The sequence below is a fragment of the Sardina pilchardus genome, chromosome 12, assembly GCF_963854185.1.
Source record: "Sardina pilchardus chromosome 12, fSarPil1.1, whole genome shotgun sequence".
Lineage (NCBI taxonomy): Eukaryota > Metazoa > Chordata > Actinopteri > Clupeiformes > Clupeidae > Sardina > Sardina pilchardus.
In genome coordinates this window covers 18,034,591-18,061,715 of record NC_085005.1, presented here as the reverse complement: position 1 = coordinate 18,061,715, position 27,125 = coordinate 18,034,591, and the positions used below count along the sequence as shown (strand labels likewise).

The 27,125-nt window shown below is 43.5% G+C and overlaps 1 protein-coding gene across 4 annotated transcripts in view; it reads left to right on the top strand.

The window, feature by feature from the left end:
- The first annotated feature begins 12,864 nt into the window (after positions 1-12,864).
- Positions 12,865-27,125, top strand: part of pak6b (p21 protein (Cdc42/Rac)-activated kinase 6b) — a 17,998-nt gene continuing 3,737 nt past the window's right edge. The window contains exons 1-6 of one of the 4 annotated variants that reach the window (XM_062551461.1): positions 12,865-13,307; positions 15,229-15,343; positions 18,734-18,982; positions 20,855-21,496; positions 24,216-24,722; positions 25,716-25,849. In XM_062551461.1, the coding sequence (XP_062407445.1) occupies positions 18,776-18,982; positions 20,855-21,496; positions 24,216-24,722; positions 25,716-25,849 (1,490 nt within the window). In that variant the 5' untranslated portion in view covers positions 12,865-13,307; positions 15,229-15,343; positions 18,734-18,775. Of the gene's footprint in view, positions 13,568-15,228; positions 15,344-16,201; positions 16,317-18,139; positions 18,983-20,854; positions 21,497-24,215; positions 24,723-25,715; positions 25,850-27,125 lie in introns of those variants that run through there. The other 3 variants (XM_062551460.1, XM_062551462.1, XM_062551458.1) reach the window with 3 other exon arrangements.

Here is a 27,125-nt window from a genome sequence, read left to right as displayed (position 1 = left end):
AGCAACAAATGTTTCAAAATAAAAGTCCTCACTAGCAAGTTAGCTAGTTAGCATGGTTAGCATAGTTAGCATTTTTAGCATAACTGCAAAAAATCATCAACTAAGTTAGCTAATCAACCTGGTTAGCATTGTTAGCAAATTTAGCATTGTTAGCATTTTTAGCATTGCTGCTAGAAATCATTGGTTAAGTTAGCTAATCAACCTGGTTAGCATTGTTAGTAAAGTTAGCATTGCTAGCATAATTAGCATTTTTAGCGTAACTGCTAGAAATCATTAGCTAAGTTAGCTAATCAACATTTTAACATGAATAGAAATCATTAGTTAAGTTAGAACTGGAATGTCTCATCTTTAAACAGTCTACCTTCACACTATCAACTCTCTGTAAACTATGCAACCACCATGTTTACCCTAGCTACACCTTAGTAACCATATCTACATTATCTATCTATTTCTACATTTTCATGCACTGGTAATTCCTTGGAATTGCATTTCTAGTTATTATTCCACTACTTCTAACGCACGCAATTCAGCTTGAACCATTTAACGTAGAAACTTCATTCAAACGTTGTTGCGTAGGTCTCGCTTATGCCAGGTGTGCTTTGTATTTTTCAACTTTGTAACTTTTATACTTTTTAAACTATTAGTTAAAAACTTTTACAATTTCCCCATAGACTTAACATTGCTCATTATGACATCACGGCAGCAATTAGAATGTTACGCCAGGTGGCCAGTCCAGGTGCAGCAGCTCTCTCTCTCTCTCTCAGGCACACTGGCTCTCTTGAGACTACATTTTCTGTTCCCTGTATGAACTGTATCAACATAAGTCTTCCTAATTCCATCCAACTTTCTATCCATTCATCTTCTTCAAACTATTCACTCATCCACCCATTCTAAACAGTCTGCCTATCAACATCAATTAGACGATCTTCATTCAACTTTTAAACAATCTACTCTGTCTCAGGCTGGCTCTCTTAAGACTAGCCAGTTAAATTGATTACACCTGTATCTGTATCCACTACTCTCAGTAGAGAGCTGTGTCTCTCCATTCTACAAGAATATAAGGCACATTCCATCCAACATTCTATCCATTCATCTTCTTCAGACCATTCACTCATCCACCCATTAAACTGTCTATCAACATCTATTAAACAATCTGTCTATCAACATCCATTAAACTCTCTGTCTATCAACATTAATTAGACTATCTACATTCAACTTTTAAATTATTTACTCTGTCTCAGGCTTTAAGAGTACACTCTGTCTCTCTGAAGACTAGCCAGTTAAATTGATTACACCTGTATCAACTACTCTCAGAGAGCTGTATCAGTGTCTCTCTTAACAAGAATATAAGGCACATTCCATCCAACCTTCTATCCATTCATCTTCTTCAGACCATTCACTCATCCACCCATTAAACTGTCAATCAATATCTATTAAACAATCTGCCTATCAACATCCATTAAACATTCTGTCTATCAACATTAATTAGACTATCTACATACAACTTTTAAAGTATTTACTGTGGGTCCCTCTCAAGCAGCGTTTATATGTCCTCCCTCGCTCCTCGATCCTCAATGATCTACATAAAGAAAGATAGAAGAAGGGCTAGACTATCCCATTGTTGCCGCTCCATCATTCTTTATGTAGATCAGTGAGGAGCGAGAGAGGACGCATAAACGCTATATGAGGGGCACCTTCTGTCTCAGGCTTTAAGCATACAATCTCATTAAGACTACAGATCCTGTTTCACTACTTCCTCTGTCCACAACTGTTTCAAAATAAAGGTCCTCACTGCATTAATACATTATTAAATCATTTAACCACTGAAACTACTCAATTATTGAACTGTTCAACCATTCCAACTGTCAGTTATCATCCACTATGCCTCCAGTCAACTACATGAAACCTCCATGTACCTAGCAACCAACATAGCAACCATTAAAATTAAGCGTTTATGACCGTTTCCATAGCAACCAACATGATTATACTGCAGTAACTTCTTGTTTCCTGATAGTGGCCACCATGGATACCCTAGCAACAAATGTTTCAAAATAAAAGTCCTCACTAGCAAGTTAGCTAGTTAGCATGGTTAGCATCGTTAGCATAGTTAGCATTTTTAGCATAACTGCAAAAAATCATCAACTAAGTTAGCTAATCAACCTGGTTAGCATTGTTAGCAAATTTAGCATTGTTAGCATAGTTAGCATTTTTAACATTACTGCTAGAAATCATCGGTTAAGTTAGCTAATCAACCTGGTTAGCATTGTTAGTAAAGTTAGCATTGCTAGCATAATAAGCATTTTTAGCGTAACTGCTAGAAATCATTAGCTAAGTTAGCTAATCAACATTTTAACATGAATAGAAATCATTAGTTAAGTTAGAACTGGAATGTTTCATCTTTAAACTGTCTACCTTCACACTATCAACTCTCTGTAAACTATGCAACCACCATGTTTACCATAGCTACACCTTAGTAACCATATCTACATTATCTATCTATTTTTGCATTTTCATGCACTGGTAATTCCTTGGAATTGCATTTCTAGTTATTATTATTCCGCTGATCAAATTCATTTTTTCTATTCAGCTTGAACCGTTTAACTTAGAAACTTCATTCAAACGTCGCAACGTAGGTCTTAAATAGGGGAAGGCTGCTAAGTATTTTTCAACTTTGTAACTTTTATACTTTTTAAACTATAAATTAAAAACTATTACAAATTTCCCCATAGACTTAACATTGGCCTCTATGACATCACAATCGGATCATTAAGCAATTAGAATCTTATGCCAGGTGGCCAGCCCCACCTGCAGCAGCCCTCTCTCTCTCAGGCTTTAAGCATACAATCTCTCTGTGAAGACTACATATCCTGTTAACTGTTTCCTCTTTCCACAACTGTTTCAAAATAAAAGTCCTCACTGCAATAATACACTATTAAATCATTTAACCATTGAAACTACTCAACTATTTAACTGTTCAACCATTCCAACTGTCAGTTATCATCAACTATGCCTCCAGTCAACTACATGAGACCTCCATGCACCTAGCAACCAACATAGCAACCATCAAAATTAAGCGTTTATGACCGTTTCCATAGCAACCAACATGATTTTACTACAGTAACTTCTTTATTCCTGATAGTGGCAGCCATGGATACCCCATCAACAAATGTTTCAAAATAAAAGTCCTTAGTACCAAGTTAGCTAGTTAGCATGGTTAGCATAGTTAGCATTTTTAACATAACTGCTAAAAATGATTAGCTAAGTTAGCTAATCAACCTGGTTAGCATTGTTAGCATAGTTAACATTGTTAACATTTTTAGCATAACTGCTAAAAATGATTAGCTAAGTTAGCTAATCAACGTGGTTAGCATTGTTAGCATAGTTAGCATTGTTAGCATAGTTAACATTTTTAACAGTACTGCTAGAAATCATTAGCCAAGTAAACCAATCAACCTGGTTATCATTGTTAGCATAGTTAACATTTTAGAATACCTGTTAGAAATCATTAGTTAAGTTAGAACAGGAATGTTTAAGCTTTAAAATGTCTACCTAAACACTATCAACTCTCTTTAAACTATGCAACCACCATGTTTACCCTAGCTATACCTTAGTAGCCATATCTACATTATCTATCTATATTTTTTTTTGCATTTTCATGCACTGGTAATTCCTTGGAATTGCATTTCTAGTTGCTTAATGATCCGATTGTGATGTCATAGAGGCCAATGTTAAGTCTATGGGGAAATTTGTAATAGTTTTTAATTTATAGTTTAAAAAGTATAAAAGTTACAAAGTTGAAAAATACTTAGCAGCCTTCCCCTATTTAAGACCTACGTTGCGACGTTTGAATGAAGTTTCTAAGTTAAACGGTTCAAGCTGAATAGAAAAAATGAATTTGATCAGCGGAATAATAAGAAGAAGAAGCCTTGGAAGAACAGTACAGTGCATTTTCATGCACTGTAATAATAAGAAACCTAGGAAGAACAATATAGTGCATTTTCATGCACTATAATTACGTTTGATATACAGTAACTGGTCAAGTAATTCAATTACTTTTAAAAGAAGTAACTAGTAACTGTAACTGATTACCAATTTTCAGTAACTTGCCCAACATTGGATACAACAGTGGCAAAAACACTCGCACGATAAAACATAGGGTTCGAGCGTATTATATTATTTCGCAATCGTAAATATTAACTGTGATCGCACAAATTATCTCCATGCGTGCGCACTCAGAGGAATGGCCTACTGGTTTTGGGCTTCGGGCTTGTAACCGGAGGGTTGTCGGTTCGATCCCCGACCAGTCCACGGCTGAAATGACCAGTAGGCTAGTAACCTGTTTCTGTCCAGAGAAGCCTCCTTGAGCTGTTTTTGTAGTTCTTTCATCCTTTTTCGACAGCCAGCAGGTTGCACCGTGGCTTTTCTTTGTCGTTCACATTTATTTAGTATGTAAGGAAGTAGGTAAGTGCTTTTATTGTCTCGCTTACGAGATAAATTCGTCTTGGGCAACAGGAGCATCGGCTCCATCGGTTTTTACATAAAACATACATACAACATAAAACATGAAACATACAATATGGTACCCCCCTCCCCAACACCATTATAAAAAACAAACTAAGCACTATAGCATGCATACCCATGCACACATCCGCCCCCCACCCCCCACACAACACAAGCACAGCTCATCAGATAATATAGTATAAAAAGAGGCTGCCAGCCACTAGTTATTGCACAAATGCCCCTTCAGTTATTGCACTATTGCCCTGTTCCATCATTGAGTAGCTTAATTGATAATGGTACTAGAGAGAACTTGAATCGGTTAAGCCTACAGAATGGGAGTTGGTATCTTTTGGCAACAGCTCATACTCCATATTTAGGACATGGATTGGGTCTGTGGCTATCTTTAGACTTAACTTCCTAACGGAGTCCTCAAAGATCTCCTTTAAGGAGGATGGGGGCTGAATCCCCATTATTTTCCCTGCCCTCTTCACAAGGTTCTGGAGTTGTGCTTTGTTTTTTACGGTCAGGTTGCAGAACCATGTTGTGATGCCATAGCGTATTATGAACTCAATAGTAGCTCTATAAAACAACAACATAATGTACCTATCCACACCATGGACCCTTAGTCTACGCAGAAAATGAAGCCGTTGACAGATGCGTGAACAAACATACTCCACATGAGAGCTCCACAGTAGCTTACAATCCAAAGTGATACCCAAGTATTAAACTGATGTGCATCCCCGTCTTTTGGCAGTCACGATTAGGCTTAACATTTAAATGTTAGCCTATTGGGAAATTCATATAGCTGCTGCTTCATCTAAAGTTAGGCTACAGCCAGGATAAATATTGTGATACTCAGCCAATACTCAGGATTCTGAGAGACAATCAGATTGGCAGGATTTCAACAGCCAATCAGATTATAGGATTCTCTGAGCCAATCAAATTGCAGGATTCCAACAGCCAATCAGATTGCAGGATTCTGGGAGCCAATCAGATTGGCAGGATTTCAACAGCCAATCAGATTGTAGGATTCTCTGAGCCAATCAAATTGCAGGATTCCAACAGCCAATCAGATTACAGGATTCTGGGAGCCAATCAGATTGCAGGATTCCAACAGCCAATCAGATTGCAGAATTTCAACAGCCAATCAGATTGCAGAATTTCAACAGCCAATCAGATTGCAGGATTCCAACAGCCATGGGCCGGATCTGGCTCGTCATGGACTATAATCTGGCCAGTCGAGCATTTAATTAGTTTCTAACTCTGTTTGCTGTTTTTTCCCTGTGATAGACAATGTTATTGTCAGCTTTGCTGCAGACTGTTATTCACTCTTCTCACATGTAAAAAAAGCCTCTTACATAAGGATCATGACACTTTTTGGGTCCTCTTGCAGCATGGCGACCATGAAAAAAAAATAGCATTAGAGAAAATACGAAGTCAGGCCAAACAAGTTCATTGAAAGACAATAAATATGGCAGTGTACACTTAAAACAATTGTGAGGGTTTTTTTTATAACTTGTTATTAAGGGACAGCTGGGGCACTAGAGTGGGGCAACACTTTCTGGGAAATGACTGACTACTCTGCGGATTGCGAAATCTCTATACATGCTGCTGCATTACGAAGTTTGGGGAGCTGTCCTGTTTTAATAAATGAGATATGTGTTTATGAAAATCTCCAGTCTACTTTCTAACTTTAACTTTATTTTCATTTTAATTCCATTTTTAATTAATTCTTTAAAATGGTAGTGTGTTGGGGAGAGAAAGAGAGAGAGAGAAGTTAATGCTATTTTTGCTACTACACACAGAGAGAGAGAGAGAAAGAGAGAGGACACAGAGTACCACTGGCACCATTGTTATGCTCTTGTGAAGGATTTTGTGAGCCCTTTTCCAAAGACTATCATCTGTTCCCTACTGGACTGGGTTAAGGGTATTGTAATCCTTCATTGCTGTGTATGTGTGTGCTGCCTCTTGCTGGGGGAAAATGGCATTGCAAGTGTGTCCATGTCACATAACTTAGAAACCATTATGTCTGATTTACTAGGCTAATTTTCTGCAGGATCAACTGGACACAAATTGGGGTCCAGATGCTGGTATTTGGTTTCTCTTTCATTAACATTGCAAGATGGTTGACAGTAGATAAAATAAAAAAAGCTGGGACAAAGGCAACAGAATGATGGAAAACAAAAGAAGGATTGAAGTGTTGAAACTATGATTGGGTGTATAATTGGGTGTATAACATATTAAAATATTCAGAGAATCCAGATAAATCTGGGCAAACAAAAATAAGGTTAGGTTGCCTGTTTTTTTGTGGACTTCAGGTGGCACTGCATTGAAACTGACCTGTCATTGTATGGCCTGAAGAAAACTTCCAATAACCTTGCTATGAACACCTATTGATGCTCCATTCTCAAATGCAATGGCAAACTCTACCATGCAAAGAAGAAATTGTATTTAAATAGGATAGAGATATGGCACCATCTTTGGGCCCTCAAATCGGTTGGGCACACATAACCGTTGCATTATTACACATCTTTTCATCTAAGAGTCGTGGAACACTGAAAGTGGACAAATGTACAGTAGGCCTCTATGGCTATCACACTATGACTGGTCAGAGGTAGCCAAGGTGCCTATTTGGATAAACAGCAATTCACCATTTACCCAAATTAGTCACAAAAACACTTAAACCCTGACTTAATGAATGCTGCGTATTATGAATCTTGATTATGAGAGTCAGAGCGTTAAGATGCAGGAAAGGCATCTAAAATTCTAAAAGGCTTCAATATGCATAAGCTAGTTTCTGATTGGAGCCAACGCGGTTCTGGCAGGGAACAGAGGAGATAGATTTCCAGCCTGAGCTGCCGGGCGAAATCCAAATTTGCCGGAAGTTCAGGCAAGGTTCACCCAGCCTAACCAAAGCCTACAAATACCATATGAACATGGACTATTTCCACTTATTAACCACGACAATGAGGTAATGTTTGGGGTGGGGAGTGGGGGTTCCAACAGCCTTAGTGTTTCCAAGACTGCGCATGAGTGTGTGTGTGTGTGTGTGTGTGTGTGTGTGTGTGTGTGTGTGTGTGTGTGTGTGTGTGTGTGTGTGTGTGTGTGTGTGTGTGTGTGTGTGTGTGTGTGTGTGTGTGTGTGTGTGTGTGTTGTGTGTGTGTGTGTAAACATGTCCAACAGAGGAGCTTTGAAGGAATCCCAGTGAAGTGAGGAGGAGCATTGTGTGGAGTGCAGGACACCCTGACGGAGTTATCTGACATGGAGGTCATTCCTGCATGCTGTCCTCCCTCAGCCCAGCCGGCTCTGCCACTGGGCCGTCTCCAGGGGAAGGGCAGTGAGAGCTGGCAGCCAGGATTTTTTTTTTTAACAAACTTCCTGCTAAGGGCGAGTCCAGTCCAGAGTATCACTTACAGTTAGTGAACTTTGGAGTCGCTTACTTGGAGACCTGTGACTGTTAACGTATAAATTATATATCCAGACACGTAATGACTTGCATGTTTGGGTTGACTTGCTTTTGAAACAATGAAACACATGTCTTCAGCTCTCTGCCTTTTTTTTCATCTCTAGACCTCCTGTCTGAAGAACTTCCCAACTGTAGATTTTGTGGGTGCATATGGGGGCCGGGGCAGAGTTTGGGCTGGCTCTCCAAGCTAAAATGGTCATTATGTGGCATCAGAGGTCATCACTTCCTGTAGTAGATGCAATGAGTGATCCAATGAGATACAGTCGATAGCAGTAGGATGCAGCATTCAGATGAGTGTTAAAAAAAAGTTAAGTAAATTTTTGCTGTTGTTGGACATTAGATTTCCGACATTTGCGGGGCATCAGACATGGAAATATGTATGCTATATGTGACTTTTATGTAAATCGGCAATAATGATGTACTGTTGACGTTCCCAAAATAGCGATTTTTCAAAACGTATGAAAACCTATTAAGATGAAGACTTTCAAGATATGACTACAAGATTGAATGTGACATAGAACGATTGTTAATTTTAGAATCCTTATTAATGCCAAATTGTTGTAAATTTATTATAAAAATAAAATCTCATTGTGCTTGTTTTTCTGGTGTGAGAGGTGTATGTAGGGCATTTCTGTACTCCTCACTTTCAAGTCAGCCTGTATTGTGGAAATTCTAGCTTTTAAGGGGTACCTAGCCATCAGGGCTTGAAAACGAAATTATTTTTCAATCGTTCCGTTCCGAACGGTTCAGGCATGTTTAACGTTTTCGTTCTTGCGTTCCGCCACCAACATATCGTTCCTGAACAAGTTCGGAACGTAAAATATCGTTCGTTCTTATCGTTCCGGCAGTGTTTGGCGGGCCTATCAAGTCTATTTGTGTGGTCTATACCTTAGAATAGACGTAGCCTACTCGGTATCCGCCGTTCATTCCGACATACCAGCACTCCGACATTGACGTCCAATTGTCGTAGTGGAGGCATGTCTCCTTATGGGAAAAAGTCCCACCACTCCGACATATTTTTTTTTCATGGTCGCAGTGGCGGTATTTCACTTTTTTTTTCAAACAACGTGCCATTCCGACATGAGGTAATTAATAGGCTATTAATGTTACAGTTATTATTTTGCTGTCACTTCGTCTTTTTTATGGCCTAGAAGGTTGTATTTGGTATCTGTGGATAGCTCTAGCTCTCCTCTTTTATCTGACATGCAAGTCATATATTTTTGACCAGGCGTTTCACGAGTAAATCAAACGAAAGCGAGCCGAAGCTATATGACATTCTTATTTGTTTGTCACTTCGTCTGTTTTTATAACACAAAAGGATCGATGTGTTTGGTATCAACGGAAAGCTCTGTTTCTCCTCTTTCATTTGATATGCTTGTCATGTCTGTGCGATGCCTGGTCCCGGAGTAATCCAAGCGAGAGCAGTGGCTGTGTGCGTGAACGCAGAGCAATATAGACTGTAAATATGATATACTTTGATTTAAATTCATGATTTTATTTTATACTTTATACTTGATCGTACAGACACGTGTCTAGTCTCGTTGGAAAGCCCCGGTTCTGCTCTTTCATGCAATATAGGTCTCATCTCGCTGTGACTAATAATCACGGAGCAATGTAACAGAGAAGAATGGATGTGTTTTTTGACGCACTTTGCATCCGTCGGGCTCATAGGGTCCGTTAAATTGACTTGGAAAAAAATAGGATTTGTAAACTGTCGGAATGGGGGTACTAAAATGTGTCGGATTGGCAGCATGTCTAAATAGCAGCATGTCGAAATAGAGGCATGTCTAAATGGAAGCATGTCGTAGTGGTGGCATGTCTGAGTGGCAGCATGTAACCAGCCTACTCATTACTATTTGCCCTTGATTTACACCGTAGCTAGTCTATGCCCAAAAATAATAAATCACAGGCGGCATGCAAAAACATTCAGATGGGCTATCCATCCCACATAATCTACAGCTTACTGGCCTATTCTATGATAAATCATGTCTTATCAAAAACATTTCTGGATAATTGCTAGAAACTCCTTACCTGGTTGTACGTTTTATCTATATGGAGATCTTCACAGGCTTGCTCAATAATTCCTTACCCTGTTTATAAGTGAACATGTTAGCTATAGCCTGTCTGTTGCTGACAATAGGCCTACCTCAACTCTACATAGCCTATAATTGCGCAAACACTTAAATTCCCGACTTTAAAACAACAAGGCGCTATTATGTTATGCCTATATAAGCTACATTGCCTACAATCGTGACAGCTGCCTGGATTGAGCCTAGCGGGCGGCGAAGTGAACGCACAACCGGAATTAAAAACCTGACATAGGCTATGATTTTGTGAAATTTTATCAAATATATAGAGAACGAAAAAAATATATATTAACCGGTTTTATGGATTTCAGAATAACATTTCTGTTCCGGAACAGTTGAAGACCATTTCGTTTTTGTTTTCGTTTCCGTTTCCGTTCCTCGTAAAATTCCGTTCGTTTTCGGTTTTCGTTTTCGTTCCTTGAACCGGTTCAGAGCAGCCATTCCCCTTAGCCCTACCCCTCCCTCTCACATGAACACACAAAACTAAGCACCAGCATATGAGAGTAAAGTGGATGTAATGAAATTACTTCTTTATTATAATTCAGTACAAATAACTATTTCAAAAAAACGATTTTCAAAAGCCAAAGGTCAAAGGTAAAAAAAACACTATAAATATAAATCGAGCTAAGACTTTTGAAGTTTGAACCTCAAAAACAACGGTGTTGGCTCCATAAGTAAAAAAAGAACATTCAAAATATGTCACTTATGGCCTGGTCAGATTACACGATATTAGCCCGATTTTGGCCCGAATTTGTCGTGACCGACAAGTTTACAGCGTCGTATCCGATTTCAAATGGTCGGGCACAACATCGAACGCGGAGTGAATCTTATAATGTGATATGCATCCCGACTTGCGATTTGTCGTTCACGACGTTCTAAAACAGCCCGACAAAAAGTCTGGCTTGTCAGAAATTTGACGGGAGTCGTATGACGCGACCGATGCTTTCTGTGTATGTGGCCACTCTACCAACCAAGATGCGAAGAGGTTTTCATGGTTCTAAAATCGTATAGTGTGACATGGTAGATCGTAAATGACAATCGTGAACGACAAAAAAAATCGTATCGTCTGTCCGTGCCATTAGTGAGTGTCTCTTTCAAATGCAAATTAAGTTGAATGGGCTTTTTGAATGGGCCTGATGTGAGAGGAGGTGAGAGGACTGAAATCCTAGGATTTTCTTTTATTGTTATGACAAGTGCCATACATTCTCTTTTAAAACATTTATATTTGGAAAATAGTTGATTAAAGGTTAAATTCTAACGGTGTCACTTATATGTTTCTAGGACAAAAACTAGCAGGGATTGAGATGTGTGTGGTCTTCAACTATGACTCCTTCCAACTGTTTCCCGCCAACTGTTTCTAAATGAAAGTTTGTTTCGCATTTTATGTTAATGTTTTCATGCCCTAGCAATTTCCTCAAAATCACATTTTCTAGTTTTAAGTTGTTACACTTTCCATGCTGTGCAGCCTCACCAAGTGAAATGCCTGTGTACTCTGTACATTTGGTGAGTAAAGCCATCCTGAAACCTTAATTCGTCTTTCCCTTGCAGACATGCTACAAAAAAAATGTGCACAGCTGCTGTGCTGCAGCTGTGTCATGACTGGACTGCTAGTATTGTAGAGAGTAATGCATTGTGTATTATGTAATGCATGCAATGTCTGTGCACTTTTATCCAGCAGTACAAATGACACAGTATGAGTCAACCAGCTGTGTCTAGATTTGTCCATGTTACTGTGAGAGTTTGTCAGGAAGAGTTTGTTGATGTGATCTCAACAGCCCTCCAGGTGAGTCTGTTGATGTAATTTTGAGTCTCAGCCCTCCAGGTGAGGCTGTTCCTGTGATCCCAAGTCCCAGGTGAGTCTGTTGCTGTAATCTCGAGTCCCAGCCCTCCAGGTGTGGTTGTTGCTGTGATCTTGTATCCCAGGCTGGCCAGGTGACCTCTACAGTATGTGCAGGTTAGACTTCACCTGTGGGGGCTGTGAGGAGGGGGGCAGCAATACAATGACACTTTCCAAGATGACCCTTGTCACTTCTGCCAGGAAACAGCTTGGTGTGTGTGTGTGTGTGTGTGTGCGCGCAACTGTTTGCTTAGTTATCCACATAGCGTAAACTTGTCACATTGCTTTCTTCATTTTCATTTATACATTCAACTGAATACAACACATACAACAGTTGCTCCTTGCTACTGCCTGAGATGCACTTGTGAATATTGTTTTGGAGGGTTGTCGTGCTACAGGGCCACAAGGCCATAAACTCTTCCCTGTTGCGCCATATCTACCGCTAGTGAGTTTGCACAGCTAGCTGGCCCTGATATTGCATGCAAATGAAACGAGACGCAGGCTGTTCTGCTGTGCTCCAGCAGCCTCTGAATCACCCACGGTGGAGCGTGTCCCAGCTAGCAACAGTATGCACACAAGCCCTGCCTGACCCCCCCTGGGCACAACCCCCCCACCTCACACACACACACACACACACACACACACACACACACACACACACACACACACACACACATACACACACACACACACACACACACACACACACACACACACACACACACACACACACACACACACACAAATACCCTGAGGGAAGAGAGGGACACACCCAGACCGACACAGGGCAAGCAGGAGCCTGTCACAGTCCTGGAAAGCAATCCTGCCTGCCTACCTGCCTGTCCTGCCCTGCCCCTCGTTCATTCTCATTCCATGGAGGAGGAGGCAGGGAACCCAAAGGAACCTCCCAGCCCAGGCACAGAGAGACAGGGAGTCCATAGGAACCTCCCAGCCCAGACACAGAGAGACAGGAAGCCCATAGGAACCTCACAGGTGCAGAGAGGCTTGCGCTGCCTGGCAGCCACTGCTCTGCTCCCCCGGACTCTCTGCTGTTGTCAAGTGCGACCGAACATGAACGATTCTGGTGGTCCACTCCAAGAGGTTTTTTGAGTGGTTCTTCCGAGTTCATTTTCGATTTGAATCGCTATGAGTCAGGAGGAGGAGAGGCGGTTGAAGGAATTTATCCCCCTACATGCAGCTGAGGGAGAGTGGGACAGGTCAGGACACGGCGCAGAATGAGCTCACGCCAGCAGAGGGGTGAGTGGAGCGAAGCGCAGAGATACCAGCTGTAGAGTGGGAGACGTCCACCGCAGAGGGATTGAGAAGCTGGAGCTGGCGAGCTCTTCTCAGATGGGACGGGTTGCTGGACGGAGGCCTTAACTGTTCCTGTGTCTTCACCCCTGGAGCTCAGATCCAGGTGACAACAGAGAATATACCAGTCCCTTTGGAGCTGTGGCTTCTGATTACACTTCATTCCAAAGTTCTGCTGTCTCCCAGGGCGACAGGACTCGTGAACGTCTGGAGTGTCCTTGTTTCTCCGACCTGTGTAGATGTGGGGGGGTTTGGTTGGCGCTATAAGAACTGAAACAAAGGCTGAAATGGATTTATGACTCATCAGCATGGGAGAGCAGCTATCTGGAAGCATCTAGAAGCCAATAAAGCTGACATTAGATGCAGGTAATATGCATGCCTCAGCACCTCATACTGTCAGGAGAAACTGATAATCTTTAGTCTTCAGTTCACAACCAGTGTTATAGTTCATGTTTATTCATCTGTTGTATGTAGGCTAGGTAGTAAAGGCATATACAACCTGTTCCCTCCCTGATACTGATAACATTGGTAACAGCAGAAACAGTGTTATATTTGACCTTTCATGAGTCTTGGCAGGGCGTGTAGCTTTAATCCCCTCAGAGACGCAATACAATCACTAACCTGAGGCTAATGCTATAAGGAACTCGTTGGGAACTGACATGGCATTATACGTGTTAACTAATTGTTTGAAGGCAACAAACACAATTGATGGAATGTGAAATGATGAATGATGCATTTTGTAATGAATTTTGAATAGAGGGATCAGTTCTAGAGTTGGCTGCTGAAATGCAGATATGGTGTGGCTTCTCAGTGTGACAGATGCACACCCTGGGATGAGCTCTCAGACAATGGAAGACACTTGGTGTCACCACCCTTGTCCCAGCACAAAGCCTGCGGTTTATATTGCTCATTATTCAACCAGTTAGGTTAGTGTGAAAGTGTGGGTGTATGTGAGCAAGAGAGAGAGTGACTGTGTGTGTGTGTGTGTGTGTGTGTGTGTGTGTGTGTGTGTGTGAGAGAGAGAGAGAGAGAGAGAGAGCGAGAGAGAGAGAGAGAGAGAGAGGTCCCATCCCACATTTATCCCCATGAGAGGATGTAGTGCTGGATAATGTGTCATCAGTCTCCTGACTATTTTCTCACCTACTGAACTCTGAGGGGTTTCATAGTGCTATGAGTGATGGACACACACACACACACACACACACACACACACACACACACACACACACACACGCACACACACACTCACACAGCTGTTCATAGCCCGACAAACCTGGTTGTTCTTTCCTTAACCATAACACACAGACACACAGTTCTTGGTCTTGGACAGAGTTTTGATGTTGTCTGTGATTTCGACGGCTGTCTGCGTGTCTACGGCCTGCTGAAAGTAACTGGCTCATGGGTCTGAGGTAAATAACGGCCCATTTACATTGATACAATATATTTCCTTTTCTAGTTGTTTAAACCATGTTACATATCTACCATCGGCTCAGGAATATAACACAGGAAACGGTAACCCAGGCTGGGTGGGGAGGTGGGTATATACAGTATGAGTCAGGGAATGATAAGCATACACACCACAGTATTATGGGGGCCACGTGTCTTTGTCACACACTCAGCTCCAAGCTCAAGGTTAGGTCTGTCCTGACAGTGAGCACACACACACACACACACACACACACACACACTCGAGCTCAAAGGCTGGGCCTGCCCTGAGGGTGCGTGGCATACACACACACACACACACACACACTGAGAGAACTGAAAGAGGATCCACGGTGAGTTTGCTGTAGCTCTGCAACAGGTGGATGAGGACTGAGGAGGGAAAAGACCAGAGAATGGGATTAATGGACTACACCCTCCTCTGTCCTCTCCTCCTCATGTTCGCTTCTCTCTCTCTCTCTCTCTCTCTCTCCTTGCACTCTTCTGTGTATCTTTTTCTCTTTTTTGTGCTTCCCTTTTCACTCTCTCTGTCTCCTTCCCCCCCCCCCCTTCTCTCTCTCTTTCTCTCTCTTTCTCTCCTGCAGATCATTGCTGACGAAGGAGGTGATCGTGTGAGCGATGGAATAACTCACTAACTCATCTCAAGCAAGCGCAAGAAAACACACAGAAATTACCACAAGCAAAAAACACAACTAACCGGTAAGACCTCTCATCAATTATGGTCTATCACAATTACTGTACACACAGATTTATGATCTCTGCAGCAGCTACTTTACTACCCTCATTGCTGGATTCTTCCCAGGGTTAGATCAATTCAGCAGAAGAGAAAGTGAGTGAAAAGTTTGTGAAGATCAGTGTGGATTGTGAAGACACAGCATGTTAAAGTGATAAAGTAACATGGAGTTGATTGAACCTGGAACTGAAAATTCTCTTATTTTGATTGAAAGATTTAGAGATTTTCCTAGAAATGTCATTGAAGAGGTTTACTTTTAATGGGCTTAAGCACTACAAATACTGTATTTGTACTATACTGTGTATACAGTAATCGTTATAAACTGTCAGAAGGGCATAGGTCTGAGTCAAAATAGATTAAGATCAGATGTTTACAAAAGTTGGTCCTGAGATATAACAACATTAACTATGCTGTGAACACGCTGTGAAGATTAATGTGGATTGAACTACTGTGTGTCTTTACCACATCGTAGCCAGATCATAGCCAGATCTGGCCCAGATGATTCACAGCAGTTTTGGCTGCAGTCTTGCTGGTGGCATAAAACGCGGGCTGATATCCTGGTTGTGTGTGCCGCCTTCACGGAAGGGGGCGTTTACCCTCAGCTTGAGTAAACACGACCTAAGCTCCCGCTCAGGCAATCATGTGAAAATGAGTCATGACTCCGTTTTATGGTGGCAGCATATGTATACGGGGCGTCTTTTAAAACAAAACACAGGTGAACGTTGTTATTTCAAAATCCTTTCCACATCCTTCCAATAGAGCTGGGTTTTTAACGCTTTCACATAGCAGGAAGCAGATCACATTCCGGGGTTTGAACACACATAAGATGAAAGCTACTGTATTTAACAATTAGTCTTGGAGTTTTACTGGCTGCACAGTGAGTTTGTCAGGTGTGTTGGAGTGGATTAAACCATCTCTACTGTACTTTATCATCTAAAGGTGAGATATTTGTCATCTGTCTTTAGATTGGCAAATTGCTGTACTACTGTACTGCACTGACAAATAACTGAACTCATTTAACTTGCCACACATTTATATTAACATTTATCCCATTCATTTAGCATGTATTTTATGCAAAGCTCACATTTGCTGGACAGGTTTCCTGTTTTAATTCCTTTTTTTCCCCATTTGTAAAATAGAGAATGTTGTATTGTGTTGTACATTTACATTATGCCATTATTAAGACCCATTATGTAAAAATGTAAGTGATGTTTTGCCCTTGCAACTACAGGCCAATAGAATGCCCCGTTGATGTGGTTAATATCACTGATGGCTAGTTATCTGTTTTTAACACAGCTGGCTGCAGTGAAGTGCAGCTCTAAAAATAACACTCAGCCCTCATGCAGCCTGCTGTGTTGAGGACGAGGCTCACGGCGCACACAGGGACATGATCAGGACATGATCACTCAACTGAACTGAACTGAACCAGCAGTCAGCTAACAGCCCCCAGCAACCCAGCCACCAGTTGTTCCAGGCACCATAGCAATCCCAATAGCCCTATAGATACCCCCACAGTTACCTCACTTACCCCATCCACCCCAGCTACATTAGATACTCCAGATATTACAGTTACCCTAGCCACCCCTAACTACCCCAGATACTTACCCCAGCTATCCCAGCAAGCCCAGATTCGTTACTGTACCTAGTTACCTAGGCTAGCCTGGCAGACTGAACATTAGTCTGGGGAGTCTGGTCTGTATATCCACTGCACAAGAGGTACTGTATGATCAATGGCTCAAATGACTGTACGCATTTGGATAGTCCTTCAACCAATCAGACCAACGATCCCGGTGCACCTGGTAGATAGGCTAGTGCGTGATCGGTTCCAGCAAATGTGGACAGGAAGCAGGGGAGTTAAATGTGCAGGTTCCCAGCCTAAGCTGCTGGGCAAAATCCAATCGCCGACAGATCGGGCTGAGTTCACCCAGTCTACCAGTTACCCTAACTACTCCAGAAACGTACCCCACCCACCCCTGCTACAGTACATCCAAATCCCAGCCTCTACGCCAGACCCCAAGCCTTCCCCTGGTTCCCATCTGAACTCATGTCATGTGAATTGAATGCAGTTTGTCACATTAGAGGTGTTGACCACCCCACTGCTGGCATAGTCTCATGCCCAGCGTCTCTTCACCAGACAGGCAGGCGAACAGATAATCAGACAGACAGACAGGCACCTTGAGTAGAATCACCTGATCAGAGAGATTTCTCTTGTTGAACACCAACAGAAAAGAAAAGAAACATTATTTAATCCGATGTTTGAATATTATCCCCATACAGTGTATGTACAAACCTATCCATTTCTCCCTCAATGGCTAGCATGGTGCTATGTATTCCTACATTTGAGATGGTCTTTTAACTCTCAAGAGCATTAGTTCATGCCTAGATCATAAAGCATGTTGTTTATTCTTGTGTTTGCCTGTAGTGAGCTAACCCTAAACGAGTTGTTTATTCCTGTGCCTTTGTGAGTTGTTGTGAGTTGTTCCCTAGTGACACCAGTAGAGGCGGACAGAGGGTGATAGATGGCTCTGGGGTAGTTGGAGCTGCGTTCCACATACCAGCCACGGCCAGCTCATTGGTACTGTACAGGCAGAGGAGGGGGAGGGGGGTGTGACCGTAACTCCTCCTCATTGGCACAGGCAGAGGGGGGGAGGGGGTGTAACCGTAACTCCTCCTCCTCCTCCCCGCCTCCTCCCTCTCCGCCTGTTCTGCCACGCTCACCTGAGTTCTCAGGTGTCCACTGCTATTTGCTCCGTCAGCTGCCACTGACAGGGACTCAGAGCCAGATGCTCATGTGTTGTTATTCTAGTGTGTTTGGCGTGTTGGTCGTGCGTGTTCTGTAGAGAGGCACACACACACACACACACACATGTGTGGGAGTGTTGTGGTGGAGCCATCGGAGCTCCACTGAGCTCTCACCGCCACTCCTGCCAGCCACTTGTCTGCTTTTCCGTCGGGCTTTAGCGGGATGGTCGCCGTGGTGGTTGGGCATGTGGCGTTTGCTCTGCCCCCCCTCCCCCCCTGCACACGTTTAGCCGCTGCTGGGCAGATCTGTCCGTGCGTTCTTCTCTCAGGCGCGTAATCTGCTCTATCTGTTCGGCTGTCGTGTGACAGTCGCTCTCATCCGGGTTCCCGTTGCATCCTCTGGCGGTCGGCTGCGTCCCGGTCCGGCCGCGGTCCCGGTCCGGCTTCCGTTTTTCGAGCGACAATCATCCTCGCCGGTCTCCGCTGCTTGCCCAGCGGCCCGCTGCGTCTGGCTCGGGTGTCCGCTCTCTCTCTCTCATCTCGTGATGGCGTGGGTGGAGAAGGTGAGACGCTCGTGCCATAACGGGACCCCCCCTTCGTCCTGTGTGCCGCAGGTGCTCGCGCCGGGCTCGTGCCTGTGCCTGCCCCCCCTGGACATGTTCCGGCGGAAGAAGAAGCGCAGGAGGCCCGAGATCTCGGCCCCGCGGGACTTCCAGCACCGCGTGCACACCTCCTACGACCCGGCGCAGGGCTGCTACCTGGGGCTGCCGCCGCAGTGGCAGAGCCTCATCGACACCCTCAAGAGGCCCAAGCCCGTGGTGGACCCCTCCACCATCACACGCGTGGAGCCCGTCCCCAGGAAGGTACGTTTGCCAGTGTGTGTGTGTGTGTGTGTGTGTGTGCGCATGTAAATGTGTTTTTTTGTGTGTGTTCATGTATGTGTGTGTGTGTGTGTGTGTGTGTGTGTGTGTGTGTGAGAGAGAGAGAGTTTGTGTGTGTGTCAGACAACACAGGGTATTATGAACAGTAAATGAAAGCCTAAATGAAGCAGAATCTTTACACAGCATTTCATGCATTATTTATACTGTGGTCTTGGTCTTGGTTTGTCTGTGTGTGTGTGTGTGTGTGTGTGTGTGTGTGTGTGTGTGTGTGTGTGTGTGTGTGTGTGTGTGTGTGTGGCTGTGTGGGTGTGTGTGGGTGTGTGTGTCTGTATCTGTATTTGGTTTGCTATGTTTGTGCTCGTCAATAAGGGAAAAGAAAGATGTCTGTGAATAGGGTGTACATGAACATTCAACCACAGCAGGACACTTTTAACCAGGGTGTCATACAGCGTGCCATCTGATTCACTTATTGTTGGTGTTATTGTGTTCAGTATGATACGATGCACAGAGAGCTCTCCTGAATGCTGTCACTTGAGACAACAGTCTAGATTCCTTTGTCGGTTTATCTTTGTCCTCAGTACTTTACCAGAGAGGAAGCACAGGGCTTGGCCATGAAAGTTAATATGTTATCTGTCACAGGGACAAATACTTGTCCCGTGGAAGTGGAAAGGCGAGTTTTCTTGAGATGACTTTCCGTGCTCGAGGGAACGTTTGACCTGAGAATGTGAAAAGGAAGAGTTTTGGTTTTGGTGCATGGTGTGGTATGTTCCACTTTGTGAAGAGGAAACGTTGCTGTTTGGAGTGTTGTTGGTTGTGTTGTAAGGTCGTACATGATCAGGTCATTATCAACTGTTCTGAGTGACCAACACATGTTGTTGCTGGTGTTGTTTTCTAGGTGAATCAATCAGGAGGTCATTACAGAGTTCAAAGGGTCACAACTTGTGAGCGAGTTACTGTACTTAATGTGGTGGATCTGTTTGCTTTGTTAAGCTCTGCCTCTGAGAATTGTTTAGAGGTGCTTGGTTGAACTCAATAACACAAATAAACACTCCATCCCATTGGCATCGATATTAATTCCCCATCATTTGAATAATTTAATTTCCTGGTTGACTGCACAGGTGATCAATGTTTTCCAAAGGGCCTCGGGCTTGACTGATCACAGCCACATCGACTTTACTGGTGCGGCTAGCCCCTAATATGTGTGTTGTAAAAGTGCTTTGCTAAAAAAAAAACACGACTAGTATGCTAGATCCATACAAACAGTGCTTCAACTCAGATGCATATAGATGTCCTAGTTTTACGATCACTCTATGTGAGCCCTGTAGTGCAATCGGAAGCCTCTGTGTTTACTGAGTGACTTCAGTAGGCTAACTCACTTCAAAGCAGCTTGCTGGTTCAGTAGATAGACTTATGTCTGGATATGCCTCTTCTGGCTTGAAAGTAGTTACTGCATAGTCTAACATATAGGGCACTAGTCTAACATATTGTCAAAAGAGATGTTTACTGTATACGTACATTTGCATGTGTCAGTGTGCATGTGTGTCTGTCTGTCTGTCTAAACCATGCATGTCAAAGAGTGAGCCATGATACTTGAGAACAAGTTTGTGTGTGAGTGTGTGTGTGTGTGTGTGTGTGTGTGTGTGTGTGTGTGTGTGTGTGTGTGTGTGTGTGTGTGTGTGTGTGTGTGTGTGTGTGTGTGTGTGTGTGTGTGTGTGTGTGTGTGTGTGTGTCTGTCCGTCCCCAAGAACATTGTGTGCGGGAGCCAGAGTAAGCGTGTGCGTGCTGATGTGTTTTTCTCAAGACGCATGATTAAATGTGTGTGTGTGTGTGTGTGTGTGTGTCTCCTTCCCCCAGACCATTGTGCGCGGGAGCTTCATCGGTCATGGCGACTACATCTCCGCCGCCCTCAACCAGATGGCCCGCCTCTCCGTCTCCAGCTCCAACTCGCTGCGCCGCACCAGCCCGTCGCTACGGCAACGCGCCAAGTCCATGGGCCGCATCGGTGAGGTCACCGAGGGCGACGGCTACCACTACGAGGAGATGAACGCCGAGGCCCTGGCCCGGGCGGGTCAGACGAGCCCGTCGGGCGCCTGGCAGGAGAGGGTTCCGAACGCGCGCAGCGAGACAGGCAGCCCGTTGGCGCCTGGCAGGACCGCTGCCACTCTGCAGCCCAATGGCGTCGCCCCGCGCGCAAAGTCTGTGCACGAGATGAGTCTTGACCCCATCGCCCGCCCCAGGGGCACGCCAAGGGGTGCTGCGTCTCCACCCAAGGCCCTCAGAGGCGGGGAGATGGGGCACTACGCCCGCAGCGAAGCACCCCGCGCTCAGCCAAACAACATGGCTCAAAGAAGTAGCGCAACCAATCAGAGGCCTGCTTCGCTTTTCCTGAACCACCCACCCTCCAATCACACGCCTACTAAGGTTAACCTCAGTCCCAAGCTGGATGGCATCTCCATGGAAACCCCAAGGAGGCCTCACTCGACTTATGACTTCAAGGTCAGTAACCTCTTTCTCACAGATGTCCTCTTTTTGCCTTCTTTAGTAAGAAGCTTAGGTGCAAAACTAGCACGCTAACTACATATAAAAGGCCTGCAGAAACCTTGCAAACACCAACAAGAGCACAGTTGCCATCAGAGAAAGCTTTCTAGCATGCTTCCTGCTTCCTTCCACATTTTTGTGGGGTTGTCAACACTTTACAGTAAATATTACAAAGTAAATATTATTTATTTACCACATTCTACATTGCTACTACATTTTTGGCAACTGAACAGGTACATTTCAGGTTTTAATAGGATGATTTAGCAGAACAGCCTCAGGGCTGATCAGTGAGGGGAAAAAGTGAGTCATCTGCTTGTGGCTGGTAAGATGAATCTGACTAGTAAATAATGCAGCTGCTGGTTCATGTGAAACTGAAGCAGAGGAGAGCACAATCTCCCACGATCCACTACTGAGGAAGTCTGTGCACAAAAGCCAAGTGGAGGAGCAAGTGGGCTAGCTGTGCAATATAAAAAAGACTCCAGGAAGTGTGTTTGTGAAAAGACGAGGTGTGGAATGTGGTTTCGGCTACGGTTTCATAATAGCAGAATGGAATTCTGGAGATTTGCAAATGGCGGCGTGCATCAGATTGTTGTCATAGCAGCATTTATGATTCTCTCTCTGCTGCATGGATGTATGGTGCTGATCTGACCGAATAATCACACAGTCAAGGCTGCATTTCCTGAAAGTGCCATTGAGTAACCACCGTGGCGAGAGTGATATATTGGGATTTGGGTTTTGCAGTTGCAAGTTACTCTTACCATAAGCAACTATAATGAGGACTTTGAGAACCAGTGAAAGTAGAGATTACAAATGAGACGTTTTAAGAAACACAGCTGGGGAAGACATGAGAGGAAAGAATGGGTGAGAGGTGTGTGTGTGTGTGTGTGTGTGTGTGAGTGTGTGTGTGGGTGGGTGTGTGTGTGTGTGTGGAGAGAGAGAGAGTGAGAGACTCTATCATTTATCTGTGGTAGTAGTTCAACGAGGCGTTTGAGAGACACACCCCTGTTTGCTTTGTTATGGTAGTTAACCCAAGCTTCGTGTATGGGCACATCAGCAGCCGGTGTCCTGTATGGGCGCATTGGTTGGCATCAATCACACATAACATTTTAGCTAAGTTGTTCACAAAGACGCCTCTGCTTTGCCAGAACGGCTTGTCGGTCACATTGGTATTTTTCTAGAAAGGAGTGAAAACAAGGATTACACCCATAGGGGCAATTATTGCTCTGTCGCTATTTTAGAGTTTTACACGGTTTTAAACTCCAATTCCCAACTCCAACTCCAGTTTAAACCGTTAAGCAGTTGTTAACAGTTGTTAAAACAGTGTTAAACTCCAAACCAGCGACAGAGCAATTGCCCCACTATGTTCGCTCTATGCTGATAAACACAACGCGTACTAAAATAAACACACACCACGCATACAGCTAAACACACCTCACCATCTGTGTGCTGTGTACTGTGTCATGCTACTAATCTGCTTTAAGGAACCTGACCCCTAACTTTGACATTTCTATGTTTTGCACCTCTGCTATTTGCAAGTCACTGCAGCCAGTTTAACATGGACAATTCCTGAGTATAAGCATGACAAACTGCACTTGTGTGAGCTGTGTTGTGTCAGACCAGCTCAGTGATTTACTTTGACATTTAAGTGAGTGGCATCTACAGTATCTCTACTGAAAGGGCAGCATATGCTCTGCATTCCTGTGATAGTTTTGGGTCTTTTAAGAGAGGTCTAAAGGCATATTTGTTCAACATACACTTTACTTTTTACTAAGCGTGTCTTATGCGTTATGGTTTGTAATTACATTTTTCATACAATTTTCATGAAGCCATTGATTGAATTGACATTGTTGTTTATTATTGCCATTCTCCTTAAAGGTATACTATGCAACGTTTTTCAGTTAATCAATTCGTTCCATACTGTTATATATGATTAAATGTCATTGCCTGTCGAACAGTGTTTTTTTTGGCCGCTCTAGTGGTCTGTAGCGGTAAAACCACACTTGCAACTTCAGGAGACACCGGGCACGCACCCATGCTCTACTCCAGGAAGTGTCATGTAAAGTCTCATGAAAAGGCACGGCAGACTGACCGATTGAGGAGTTTTGTCAAATATACACACTTAAGCTGTAGGGGAAGCTCTGCAGAGAAATATGCAAGCATAAAACGAGCGAAAATGAAAAGTGAAAGCGAAACCGGCGATGAAATCGCCAATCCTGCATAGTATACCTTTAATGTAGTATTACCCGTCTTTTACAGTAAATTCTTAGTAAAAAATAGTAAACTATTTCATTGTTGTTATTTGTATGTTGCTTTGGACATCTGCTAAAGACCATAACCATTACCATAACCTTGGTAACCTAAATTATGCTTATTTCCATGTTAAAATCACAACTACAGTACAGTATGCTAACTACAGTATATTACAGTAGCTATGGCTAAATGTCATTTCACTATGTTTTACAAATCTCTATGTGTGTGACAAACACAATGTGTATGTCTTCATGTATGTCTCATTTCACACCAGTCCCCAGCATCAAAATTAGTCTCTGCACTACTACAGTTAAACTTGTCTACTCATACTAAACAAGTGGTAGACTGGTGGTTACATGTATGTGTTTTTCGGTCTACTATTGCTAAACTGGCTCAGCTCACAGTGTGATTCTCTTTGCTGTTACAGACAAACTCTATGGGCTATGCGGCCGTCTCTCGGCCCAACGGCACCAGCACCCCAAAGTCTGCCCTCCGATCGTCCCTCCAGCCGGCCTCGCCACCGTTCTCTAGTGTGTCCATGGGGCAACCTACAGGCCGGAGCGACACTACACCTCTCCCTAAGTTCTCCAGCCACCTCCAGGGCCCCAGGGAGGAGGGCCAGCGTTCCTCCCCAGCAGGAGCTCCATCTACTGGGCCAGCGGGTCCCGGGTCCCCCTGCCTCCGTCCACCCAAAACGCCGTCCCCGTCCCCCGATCATGAGCCACCCAAGGTGACCCACGACCAGTTCAAGGCGGCGCTGCAGATGGTCGTGGACAAGGGTGACCCGCGCGCCTACCTGGAGAACTTTGTCAAGATCGGCGAAGGCTCGACCGGTGTGGTGTGTATCGCTCGGGAGAGGCACACAGGTCGACAGGTTGCCGTGAAGATGATGGACTTGCGCAAGCAGCAGAGGAGGGAATTGCTCTTTAATGAGGTGTGTTTGTGTGTGTGTGTGTGTGTGTGTGTGTGTGTGTGTGTGTTAATATGTATGTGTGTGTGTGTGTGTGTGTGTTGATATGTGTGTGTGTGTGTGTGTGTGTGTGTGTGTGTGTGTGTGTGTAGGAAGAAACAATACCATATTGTCTGATTTGACATCTGATGCTGACACTTTGTGATGCTAGGATTGTGTGATATTAGTCTCTGTTTTATTCTGTCGTCCTGAGATGTTGTTGTCCTTTGATGTTGACGTCTTGTGATAGTGGCTTCCTGTAATATTGATCTCCTGTGATGTTGAATGTCCTGTGACTACATCTTGTCATGTTGACACCCTGTGATGTTGACACACTATGACGACATCCAGTAAAATGAACATTCTGTGATGTTGATGCCCCATGATGACGCCCCAGTAATGTTGCCATCCTGTGATGTTGGCTTCTTCCATGCTGACATCCTGAGTTGTTGTCTTGAAAAGTTTGAAGCTCCAGACTTACCAATTGAGAGCGTTCACTTGACAACATCAAACTGGCGATGTTGCTAATGTTCATAGGCTATACCCGAAAGCTAACATAATATAGTTACTCAAAGGTACTCTGGGTTGTATTATTCAATATCACAGTCACCTACTTATGAGTATATCAATATTTATATATATATATATAAGGAAGTGACTTATTGCATGGAACAAATCATTTTTTTATCGAGGGTCTGGATTTTTATCCCAGGATGAGGTTGTCCTGGGAGCTCTCACAAAGCTCCAACTTCAAGTTAGGAAGTCCCCAATTCAGGTGTGCCATACCCCTCTTGACCCTCGATTTCTCCCACTTTACAGTTGCTCATGAACACACCGTTAGAGTCCTGTGACTCCAGTGACTCCAGTGTCTAGTGACGTCAGTGTCTTGTGGTGTTGGCATTCTGTAATGCCAGTGTCCTGTGACGTACTGTAAGTCTCCTGGGATGTTGATGTCCTGCGGTGTGTGTTGCGTTGCAGGTTGTGATCATGAGAGACTACAGGCACAAGAACGTGGTGGAGATGTTCAAGAGTGCGCTGGTGGAGGAGGAGCTGTGGGTGGTCATGGAGTACCTGCAGGGCGGCGCTCTCACCAACATCGTCTCAGAAACCAGGTGGGATTCATGATATTCACAAGATATCATACACAATTAGAGATTATCCACACAACATGTTTATATTGATTAGTAAATGATGATCACTCTTTAGATGTTAGAGTTAGTCAGTGATGGGCCATGTACACTAACAGTTGCCAGGAAAGCTATCCTCAAACACTGGTTTGACCCCCAAATATCCATAAACTCCAACTGTCTTTTTTACTTTAAAATCATTGTATTACTTGAAGGCTGCACAGCCACAATAAATAAAGCAAAACCACACACCATTACCTCCTGGAATATTGTATGAGAAACATTGTCTCAAAATTGAGAGAGTGTGTATTGTTTTTGGTCTATTGTTAATCATAAAAATAAAAGAGAGACCTACAGTACATGTACAGTACACTATAGGACGTATGTCTGAATTCACACCTAATACGCACTATAAGGCAAATAACTGTATACAGTACTCTAGTCTCTATCCATAAAATACATGATTGAGCATTCAGATAATGTAAAATAGTATTGCAGCAGGGAACCAACTTCTCAGGTTCTGAACCTTTCTATTTTTGGTGAAAATGCTCCAAACAGTTCAGTATCACAATAGGTGTGCGAACAAGAACAGAACCCTGACCTCTGTTGGTGGATTACAAATGGATGTGTTACTTCTGTGGGACACAAGGGGGCGACATCATGAACCGCTTTCGTTATTTGTCCAAAACCTCTACTGACTAATGAGGTGCTGCTAATAGTACATGTCAGCAGCACTACATCATCAGTAGGGTAAATCTAATTGTAATTACCTGTATGCATGTCAGCATTCCTGAGGAATAGGTTAACATCAGCCTCTGTGTTCTGTGAGGAAACAAGACTCAAACAAGAGTGGTGCTGTCCAGCAATCATTTGGGTTCTGACATACAGTAGTAGCAATATGACTGTATGTGTATGCTTACTTACATGAATGCATTTCTTTCTTTCTGTGTGTGTGTGTGTGTGACTGTGTGGCTGTGTGGTTATGTGGTTGTGTTTTTATGTGTATACGTGTTTTGGGTTTTGGGTGTGTATGGATGTTCATGGATGTGGGTGTGTTTGTTTATGTGTATGTTCATGTCTGTCTGTCTCTGTGTTTATGTGCTCGTGCATGGTTGTGTGTGTGTGTGTGTGTGTGTGTGTGTGTGTGTGTGTGTGTTTGTGTGTGTGTGTGTGTGTGTGTGTGTGTGTGTGTTTGTGTGTGTGTGTGTGTGTGTGTGTGTGTGTGTGTGTGTGTGCTCGTGCATGGTTGTGTGTGTGTGTG